Here is a 10,820-nt window from a genome sequence, read left to right as displayed (position 1 = left end):
AAAGATTACCACAATTAAGGACAAAAGTGGAAAGGACCTAACAGAAGCAGAAGACATCAAGAAGAGGTGGCAAGAATACACAGAGGAATTATACCAGAAAGATATGGAGGTCTCATACACCCCAGGAAATGTGGTTGCTGACCTTGAGCCAGACATCCTGGAGAGTGAAGTCAAATGGGCCTTAGAAAGCCTTGCTAACAACAAGGCCAGTGGAAGTGATGATATTCCAGCTGAACTATTTAAAATTTTAAAAGAGGATGCTGTTAAGGTGCTGCACTCAATATGCCAGCAAGTTTGGAAAACTCAGCAGTGGCCAGAGGATTGGAGAAGATCAGTCTACATCCCAATCCCAAAGAAGGGCAGTGCCAAAGAATGCTCCAACTACCGCACAATTGCACTCATTTCACACGCTAGCAAGGTTATGCTTAAAATTCTACAAGGCAGGCTTAAGCAGTATGTGGACCGAGAACTCCCAGAAGTGCAAGCTGGATTTCGAAGGGGCAGAGGAACCAGAGACCAAATTGCAACATGCGCTGGATTATGGAGAAAGCCAGAGAGTTCCAGAAAAACATCTACTTCTGCTTCATTGATTATGCAAAAGCATTTGACTGTGTCGACCACAGCAAACTATGGCAAGTTCTTAAAGAAATGGGAGTGCCGGATCACCTCATTTGCCTCCTGAGAAATCTCTATGTGGGACAAGAAGCTACAGTTAGAACTGGATATGGAACAACTGATTGGTTCAAAATTGGGAAAGGAGTACGACAAGGCTGTATATTGTCTCCCTGCTTATTTAACTTATATGCAGAATACATCATGCGAAAGGCTGGACTGGATGAATCCCCAACCGGAATTAAGATTGCCGGAAAAAATATCAACAACCTCAGATATGCTGATGATACTACCTTGATGGCAGAAAGTGAGGAAGAATTGAAGAACCTTTTAATGAGGGTGAAAGAAGAGAGCGCAAAATATGGTCTGAAGCTCAACATCAAAAAAACTAAGATCATGGCCACTGGTCCCATCACCTCCTGGCAAATAGAAGGGGAAGAAATGGAGGCAGTGAGAGATTTCACTTTCTTGGGTTCCATGATCACTGCAGATGGTGACAGCAGTCACGAAATCAGAAGACGCCTGCTTCTTGGGAGAAAAGCAATGACAAACCTAGACAGCATCTTAAAAAGCAAAGACATCACCTTGCCGACCAAAGTCCGTATAGTTAAAGCTATGGTTTTCCCAGTAGTAATGTACGGAAGTGAGAGCTGGACCATAAAGAAGGCTGATCGCCGTAGAATTGATGCTTTTGAATTATGGTGCTGGAGGAGACTCTTGAGAGTCCCGTGGACTGCAAGAAGATCAAACCTATCCATTCTCAAAGAAATCAGCCCTGAGTACTCACTAGAAGGACAGATCCTGAAGTTGAGGCTCCAGTACTTTGGCCACCTCATGAGAAGAGAAGAATCCCTAGAAAAGACCCTGATGTTGGGAAAGATGGAGGGCACAAGGAGAAGGGGACGACAGAGGATGAGATGGTTGGACAGTGTTCTTGAAGCTACTAACATGAGTTTGGCCAAACTGCGAGAGGCAGTGAAGGATAGGCGTGCCTGGCGTACTCTGGTCCATGGGGTCACGAAGAGTCGGACACGACTGAACGACTGAACAACAACAACAATCATGACATGTTCCAAGCTGAGTTGAGGGACAACTCCGTCTGTTCAAGGCTTGTCACCAGACAAGGTGGCTTTCTGCTGTCTCCTGGACTGGCATAAGCAATATCTTGTGACAGAATTGAATAAATTGAGTTGCACCAACCCACCCACACCGCATTCCCAAGACGGCTAGCATAGCACATGTTCTTAATAATCTGTTTCCTGACACTGTCTGGCATCTCCTCCTCTAGGATCCTCAGCTGGTTGATGCCACTTTCAATTCTTTAAAAATATGTTCCAAGAATTCAAGCGAGACAAAAAGGCGTGGGGGCGGGGCGGGGAGAGAAGCTTCCACCTGCAGGGTGATCACAAGAACCGGCTCCCAGTGAACCTCATAGCGTGGACAGAGTTCCAGCCTAAGCTGCCCCAAAGATGTAAATGGGGTGTTGCTTTGCCCGTGAGATTTCCAAGCACCTCATTGGTCTCAGACCTTTTATTGGAGAACAAGGGCAAGGAGAAGAAAGAATCGCTGCAGGAGTCTACGAGGGGTGGCTGGGGGTTCATTTACTGTTCCCATTTTAATGAGAATCAGTGTCAGACTTCCCCGAACAATATGCAAACCAAAAATGAAACTGTCAACATTCACACCTCTCTGACTTGCACAGTATAGCTCCCCCCTCAAAAAAACAGAAAATTGTATACTATAATAATAATATTTATTTATTTATTTATTTATTTATATCCCACCCATCTGGCTGGGTTTTCCCAGCCACTCTGGGCGGCTTCCAACAAAATCTTTAAAATACTAGGAGAAAAGGATCCATAAAGTGCCTATATCAGGGAGATGGGCATACCAAGATGCACTGTATTAAAGGGAATTGTTTGCAAAAATGTGTCTAACGCTGATGAATCACCACGAGAGCTTTTGCTTTAAACTGCAAACCAAATTTAAGACTGGGAGAATAAACGAAAGGCTTATTTGCACATTACAAGCTCCCTCTAAGCATTTGCAAGTGCCTGTGGGAGTTAAGTGTTCATTCATTGATTAATAGAGTTATGCACCCAGGTGGGCAATGATTGTGCATTATGTATGAATAACTGTGCAGGTGTACAACTCGGCTATTTACGTACACAGATTGCACAATCCTGGAATGTAACGTCCAGACAATGAAACTGACAGGTTTTTTTCCATTCCTACCTCCTTCTGGTTACCTTTTGCATTCAAGTAACCGTGCAGCCCATTGCATTAAGACCTAGGGTGTCTCGACTGAAGGTACAAACATAAAAAGAGCCTGCTGGATGAGGCCAATCCAGCCCAGCATGCATCCTGTTCTCATAGTGGCCAACCAGATGCCTGTGGGAAACCTGCAAGCAGGACCCAAGCACAAGATGACTTTCCCCTCCTGCAGTTCCCAAGAGCAGGGAATGTGTTGAACTTGGAACGTACATGCTAAGCTTCTCCATTAAAATGAAAGGGGTCAGTCCTTCACGAACAAGGGGTAGCACTTAGGACGTCTCTGAATGGAACATGCCATTGGACTATGGTGAAGACTTGCAGAATCAGTGGAAGGAAAAAGCGCCGGCCACAGCAGCCAGGGAAGGTGGGAGCTGTAGTCCAACATCTGGAGTACAGTGGTGCCCCGCTAGACGAAAAACTCGCTAGACGAAGGCATTCGTCTAGCGGAAGGCTGCCCCGCAAGACGAATTTGTCTATGGGGCTGCCTCGCAAGACGAAAAAAAATTTTTTTTTGCTAGCGAAAACCGCGGTTTGCATTGCCGCTTCGCTAGACGAAAAAATTGCTAGACAAAAATATTCGTAGAACGAATTATTTTCGTCTAGCGGGGTACCACTGTACTACGTTCACTCCCCCAAACAAAGGGTAAAGAGAGGAAATGAATGTGAGCAGCAGTGTCACTCTTCTAGTTGGATGAGGGCAGAAATGTGTGCATTTCATTCTTAAAAAACACACACCTTAGATTACATTTTAGTTGAAATAAAAGCTTTGCCTCTGGCATGGTTTTGATGTGGGAGACAGCTCTGTAACTTCCTCCCACCCGCTTTGCATGGCCAAAGTGGTGGTTAAAAAAAACTAGACTGGGGCACTTGGTTAAGCATTTAACAACCCCAATAGTACACTTTTAATGCAAAAGTGAGCCCCAAGTGACTGTTCCAAGTTTGTGGAGCTAAGGCATAGGCCTATATATGCCTGTTCACATGGGAGGCTTACTCCCATGTAAGCACCCATAGGATTACAGCCGGGGCTCGTTACTGACGATGCCTCTGCAAGGCACTGTCCTTTTCATTCCTACAGGACTTGTGCAGGAGGATGGACTGCATTTCTTTGTTTATTGCTGTTGATAAGTCAATATTTTGTTTTTCTCCCCTCAAAGTGTATTGGTGCACAGCAAACCTCTCACCTCTGAGACCTTGTTTAATAAAAGCATTATCAATTACAAAAAAAAACCCAACCCATCTGGAGGGCCACAGGTTTCTGGTCCTGGAGTCGCCTCCTTTCCAAACCCAGAGTCAATACTGGCACAGAGGCTGCTTCTCGGGTTTGGTGCAGGTGTTTCCGTGTTTTTGCACCCACAGAAATCAGGGGACCCCAGAGGATGCATCGGCTAAACGGTGCCCCCTTTCCCACCGGAATGGCATACATAACCTCCCACTTTGGAGCGGGAACTATTTGGAAGCAGCTGGGGAGAGATCACTGGCGGAAATAACACAACGTGGTGTTTTTTTTTCACACATTCCTGTATAAAATATAACAGTGTTCATTAAGTTATCTTTCGAGCATATGGTTCATGTTTTTACCCTTCAGGCTGTTTTTGTTTCATACAGACATTTTTTGTGGGTTTTTTTCTTTTTCTTTTCTTCAAAAAAAGTCTCGGTTCCTGCAGGCAGCATCAATCCCTGCTTTGGCACACGGCTGCGCACAGTTCAGCTCTTCAGAACAAGCACAGAAAAATGAGGTGCTGTCACCCTGTCAGAATCTGAATGGTAAGGAGAGGCTCCCCTATCAGGATGGACTAGACTGAGAGAAGGGTGCAGATGACTGCCGGGGCCATGAAGCCTACACACCTGTTGGGTGGATACCCTCCAGGTCTCCAACTGAACATGGGCCCTCTACACCCACAAAGAAGTTGGTCAACCAGCCTCAAGAGGACAGCTGGCAAGGTTTTCCCAGCATCTCCCTCCCCGATGCCACCATTCTTGTGTTATGCAAGAGAGAGGAGAAAAAGCATGCCGTTTCACAGATTTTTAGATATTGCGCTGGACCGGGGAGGGTGTGGGAGGAGAATAAGCTTAACCAAAATGATTGTGTTTTGAAAAGCAATCCCATTTTGCAAAATAAACGAGGCGTCTGGCCTCCTGTTCCTAAGCACCTACTATATCAAACGGATGCATCAGGAACATTTGAGCGAGACGTGAAAAATTGGTCTCCTTCTAGCGGCTGCTTCGGTTTCATAGTCGGCCTAATCCCTTGCAAGGCAATCTTCCGCAGGTGGCTGTAAATCCTGCCAAACAAGGTTAGGAGAAGAACTCTAACTCCCCCGGCAGAGCACCTGCTTAGCATGCAGAAGGTCGCAGGTCCCAATCCCCAGTGCACGCATACTGGGGGCCATGGCACAGGTAGGGGCTCTGCAGGGTGCAGGTGAGTTTCTGCTCCAGTGGAGTCCGATTGGTGGATGTGGGTGGGTGGGTTTGGGGTGTGCGTGCGTGCACTATTTGGGGAAGAGAACCAGTGAGAAGTTTCACATCGCAACAAGCTGAGCAAGCATTTTAGATGAAAAGGTCTTGCCACAAAGAGGGTCATACTTGCATAAACCTGGTTCTCCCCCTTCATCGTTCACAAGTTGCACTGGCTCCCGGTGGAATATAGGATCAGTTTCAAGGTGCTGGTTTTGACCTTTAAAGCCCTTTGTGGCCTAGGGCCCTCGTATCTACGGGACCGTCTCTCCTGGTATGCCCCGCAGAGGACCTTAAGGACCTTAGTTTAGAGGTCCCGGGCCCTAAGGAAGTCTGACTATCCTCCACCAGGGCCAAGGCCCTTTCAGTGATCGCTCCGCCCTGGTGGAATGCTCTGTCCCACGAGACTAGAGCCCTACAGGACTTAACTTCCTTCCGCCAGGCCTGTAAGACAGAGCTATTCCGCCTGGTCTTTAATTTGAACTCAGCTTGATCTTTTATTTCCCTTCTCTTCCCCCCCCCTCCTATTTATGAAGATTACCTGCTCTGGGACCCCACAGCTAATTCTCCCCTGGCCTCCTCACTGGCTCAAGTAGGACTAATTTAGCCAGCTAGCCCTGGTGACTATATAATGTTTATTGGATGGATTTCCCCCAAACTGATTTTTGAACTTTGAATTTTATTGTTATTCATGCTTTTATACTGTATTTTATGCTGCTTTTATTTTGTATTACAATTAAGTGTTTTAAATTTGTTGTTAGCCGCCCTGAGCCCGGGTTTCTGAACCAGGAAGGGCGGGGTATAAATAAAAAAATATTATTATTATAAGAGCCTGTTGGATCAGGCCAAAGGCCTCTCTAGTGCAGAGCCCTGCTCTCAGAGGCCAACCAGGTGCCTGTGGGAAACCAGGGAGCAGGACCTGAGCACAAGAGCATCTGCTCCTCCTGTGGTTTCCAGCAACTGTGGAGGTGGAGCACAAACCACCATGGCCAGTAACCACTGATGGCCCTCTCGTCCATTAGGTTTGATTTGTTTTGAGCTTTGTGAGGTTTCGAACTCAACACTCGGGGGGAAAAGAACACTAAAAAGACACAATGAAGGGGCAGAGTTCCACGTTTCTTTTATTGATCAAGACAGACCTTCAACATTCTCGGCAGAACCCTCCGATTCGCTGAAGCTGTCCTCTGCTCCGTCCCTCATCTCGATGTTTCCGTGATGGGCGTGGCTTGGCTCCCTTAGGGGACAGAGAGGTGTTGTGTCAGGGGCAGCTTTGGGGTGCGGCCCGTTTTTAATGGCATCTATCCAACCAGCCCTTCTGGGAACAATTTTAAAGGTGGACCTACAAAAAGCAGCCCTTTCTGAAACAGCACGAGAAATGAAACCCAGGTAGCCTTCAAAAGTCATCCTTCTGCGAAATTTGCGGCGCAGTTCTCCAACCAAATATGTAGAAAAATTAACACATGAGGATGAAGCGTGCATATAAACGCAAGTATTTGTGGGGGGATATTTAGTAATGCAACACAGTTAAAAAGACTGCTTGTAAAAATGTGTACCTTACTTCAAAATTGCATTCAAAAATGCATAGTTTGGAGAAACTACACCGGAATGCTTACAAATTTTCATAAGATAATAATAATTCCTACACAAAAGGGAAACAAGATGGCTAACTTAAAAGCAATAACACTAAATGTGAGGGGGTTGGGAAACCCCATCAATAAGATAATAATAATAATAATAATAATAATAATAATAATAATAATAATAATAATAATAATAATAATAATAATAATTAATTACAAATAGCTGTTGAAGTGTGGAGAATTGAATTTTAGATTGTGAAAAGGAGAACCCATGAGAGCAGAAGTTGACGGTTTCATCCATGTCTACTTGGAAGAATCACCTTCTCCTGTATATATACCGGTACCTGCCTGGGCCTTGAGATCTTCATGGGAGGCCCTTCTCCAGGTTAGGGTCATAGGGTTGCAGCCAATGCTAGTCCTACTCAGAGTAGACCCATTGAAGTTAATGCACATGACTAACTTCAATAAGTTCACTGTGGGCAGAATCAGTTTATAATGGTCCGTTGCGCCATTGCTCCATTTAGCTCAGTGTTATTTACAAGGTCTGTGTTCACCAGTAATGCTAAACCATAGTTAACATTAACCACAGTTTATAAACCAACAAGAAACTGTGGCTGGTGAGCATGGTTTGCTCCTGGTTAATAAAGCCACTGCATGCGGAGTTTGCAAGCAGGAAGCTAGGAGAATCAATGACCCTCCAGATGTTACCAGACTCCAACTTCCACCAACCCCAACCAGCTTGGACAAGAATAAAGAAATTTTAATATTCAGCAAGTTCTCCCACCTCTGAGCTACTATTATATCTGCACTGAGCCAAGCAGTATAGAAACAAGCTGGTACAGACCTATCCTTAAGTCTGCCAGGTACATTTGCCTTTTTCTCAATCCACCTCAACCCGCTATCGAGCATCAGTGTGGGATCTCCGTCCAGCGCCTTCTAATATGCTACTGCTTCTGGCACTAGTCAGTTTGCCAGCTCCACTGACATCCCTTCATTGTCACAAGCAGAGAACAGTCTTTCTTGGGTGATACGAATGGGTGGTCAGTCACTTCACTAACCTCTTGATGGGGGCTGATAGCTCTGCGCGAGGGTTGCGACTGTCGGCAACTGGCCTGAGGACAGCTTCCAAAACATCATCAAGGCTTGAGTGAGCCCTGCAAAAGAAAAGGAAACACATGCCCCCAACATCCAGATTATTAGAAAGGATGCCGGCATGTTGAAGGGATGTGTGTTTGGTGGGGTGGAGAGAGAGAGAGAGAATACCATTTTCTCTATCGCTGCCTTTTACTGATACCACTCAAGGTTATTAGACCTGCAAAGGGAGTTTGAAGAAAGAATTTCAATGCACTTTTTCACTGCCCTTCCTCACTGCCTTACACTGAATGTTGGCTTCTCTGCTTCTTTCACTCTGCATCCTTGCTGCTCTGCAAACAGGGTTTGTTTTATTATTATGAACACAGGAATCTTCTTTATACAGAGACAAGACTTGTTGAGTGCACCTAGCTCAGCGTTTTCTACGCTGAATAGCAGCAGCTCTCCAAGATGCCAGGCAGGGAGTCTTTCCTCCGCCTTAGCTGGAAATGTCATTGAGAATTGAACCTGAGGTCTTCTGCATGCAAGGCAGATGCTCTATCAATGAGATGATGCTGTCCCCCCGTTGTATTGTAACTTACTGAATTCTGAACACTGCAATTTTGATGGGTGTTGTTTTATCTGTATTTTAATTGCATGCACAATTATTTGGGGGGAGGCGTGCTAGAAAACCAGTTTGTAAGACTTTTGCATTCAAGTAACCAACTGCAGAGAAATACTGCAGAGCTGATTTAACAACTCTGGAAGGCAGTGAAGTGCTGGGCAAAGGTTCTCCGCAAGCTTTCGGCAGGTGGAGGGAAAGCTTTATTCAGCACTACTGCTTTACAACAGCAGAAGTACGGTATTTAAAGGCTGATTGGGCTCAAGTCAATGGTTTTCAACCAGTGTGCCATGGCAACCTGGGGTGCCTTGAATAATGGTCAGGGGTGCCGTAGGCAACACTGGCCTCTATCCCTCCTTCCTTCCCTCCCTCCTCTGATGCCCTCTCGCATCTCTGCCTCCCAAAGGCTTGCACAGATGTTTATTGCAGCAGCACTGGCTATAAGCTCTGCAGATGAATGGTGCCTCTGGAGCTGGTGATGGGGTGCTGGCAGGGCCATCTTAGAGGGATCAGCCGCCATGGCGCGGCGATCCCTCGGCGTGCCGCCTCTCCGCCCGCCTCCCTCCCTGGCTGCCCCTCGGGGGGGGCGAGCGGGGGGTGAGGGGCGTGGCGCTGGAGCGGCGCGGGGCTTTGCGTGCCCTTCCAGCGCTCCAGCTGGGGCTCCGGGAGGCGAGGGTGGCTGGCTTTCAGCCCGCCCACCCGCCTGTGGGGGCAGGTTGGGGAGGGGGCGGCCGGTATGCCGGCGGGCTTGCGGGGGCGCCCCTGGGGGGCCCGGCGCCCTGGCGCGGCGCGCCACCAGCCCCTATGGACGAGACGGCCCTGGGTGCTGGTTGGCAGGAGCTGAAGCAGACTCAGAAGACCCCAACCAGGCAGTCCGTCAGCCCTCACTGTTGGGAAAGGACAGACAAGTCCCAAGCCCCTGTGGGGCAGTGAGAGTAGGCACCTCTTTGGCGTGGGAGGGCAGCTCAGAGACCAGGGACAGCAGCAGCAGCAGCTGCCCGGACTCCCAAGGAGAGGGGAGAGGAGAGGAGGCTGAGGGAGCACTCCACAAGGGGGGTGTTCAGAAAACAGCGAGAGGCTGCCAGCTCTGCAGGCAAGGGGTGACATAACTGGACTCCTGAGCCCCACAGGGGTGCCGCAGAAAGAAGGTAGTTGGTTAAGGGAGCCGTGGACTCAAAAAGGTTGAACACCTCTGCCTTAAGAGATCAAGGAACTGGCAATGGAAATAGCCAATCTTGCTGGACTGAAGTGACATTAATCTCTCTCACACCCACCCACCCACCCCAGTACTAGAAGCTTGCTGTGTACCTGTCTGTATCTTCTTCTAGACACAAAGTGTCATTGTTCCAGAGTCTGCAATCAGCTTTGCACTCGTCCAGCTTTATTTCTTGATCTTCTGAATCTGCTTGCTCAGCAATCACTGGCATCAAAAGAGCATTAATAGGATACATCAAAGAGCTGGAGATATTCTGGAGCGTTTGTGCCAAACAATCCCTAGCTCAGCCACTTTCAAAATCTGGCAATGGACACCCATTCCAGCCTGCACCTTCTATAAAAATTGAAATTCCACTTTTTCGCACCAGCAACTTCGAAGGAGCTTCCAGGAATGGTTTTGTGATCTACAGTGTACCTCGGTTTAAGAACAGTCCAGTTTAAGAACGGTTTGGTTTACAAACTCCACAAAACTGGAAATAGTGTCTTGGTTTGAGAACTTTACCTCAGTCTAAGAACGCAATCTGAATGGTGGAAGGGCACCGGCGGTGGGAGGCCTCAATAGGGAAAGCGCACCTCGGTTTAAGAACGGTTTTGGTTTAAGAACGGACTTCCGGAATGAATTAAGTTCGTAAACCAAAGTACCACTGTATTTTCAAAGCACCAGGGCAGCTGTCGTGCTCCATTATTTTGTTTGCATTTATTCGCACATCTGAACCGGGTTGCATTTTATAAATTGTAGTATTTAAGGAGCTGAGTTCAGTGGGCCCTTAGGGGCTGCTGATGAGGAAGTGTGTGGTGGAAGGGATGTAATATTCCTGCATGTGTGAAGCACCAACAGATGGAAAGGTGGGTGGCTAGATTACACCTTTTGCTGCACCACTGAAATATTTACAAGTGGGAGGGGAAAGGGCAAAGTTAAGCAAACTGGCGAAGCCCATAGAACACACAGAGTTCAGAACATCAGAAGGGCTCGGCTGCTGGATCAGGGTCAA

At 47.2% G+C, this 10,820-nt stretch overlaps 1 protein-coding gene across 1 annotated transcript; it reads right to left on the bottom strand.

Moving 5' to 3' along the window:
• Nucleotides 1-4,432: 4,432 nt before the first annotated feature.
• Nucleotides 4,433-10,111, bottom strand: LOC117059969 (inactive serine/threonine-protein kinase TEX14-like). Its single transcript, XM_033171952.1, has 4 exons — nucleotides 9,922-10,111; nucleotides 7,979-8,074; nucleotides 6,480-6,574; nucleotides 4,433-4,596 (listed from the first exon to the last, which is right to left on the bottom strand). The coding sequence occupies exons 1-4, from the start codon at nucleotides 10,062-10,064 to the stop codon at nucleotides 4,526-4,528; spliced, it is 405 nt and encodes a 134-aa protein (XP_033027843.1). The 5' UTR covers nucleotides 10,065-10,111; the 3' UTR covers nucleotides 4,433-4,525.
• Between the last annotated feature and the right edge of the window lie 709 nt (nucleotides 10,112-10,820).

Source organism: Lacerta agilis, chromosome 15, assembly GCF_009819535.1.
Source record: "Lacerta agilis isolate rLacAgi1 chromosome 15, rLacAgi1.pri, whole genome shotgun sequence".
Classification (NCBI taxonomy): Eukaryota; Metazoa; Chordata; class Lepidosauria; order Squamata; family Lacertidae; genus Lacerta; species Lacerta agilis.
This window is presented reverse-complemented; position numbering and strand designations above follow the sequence as displayed.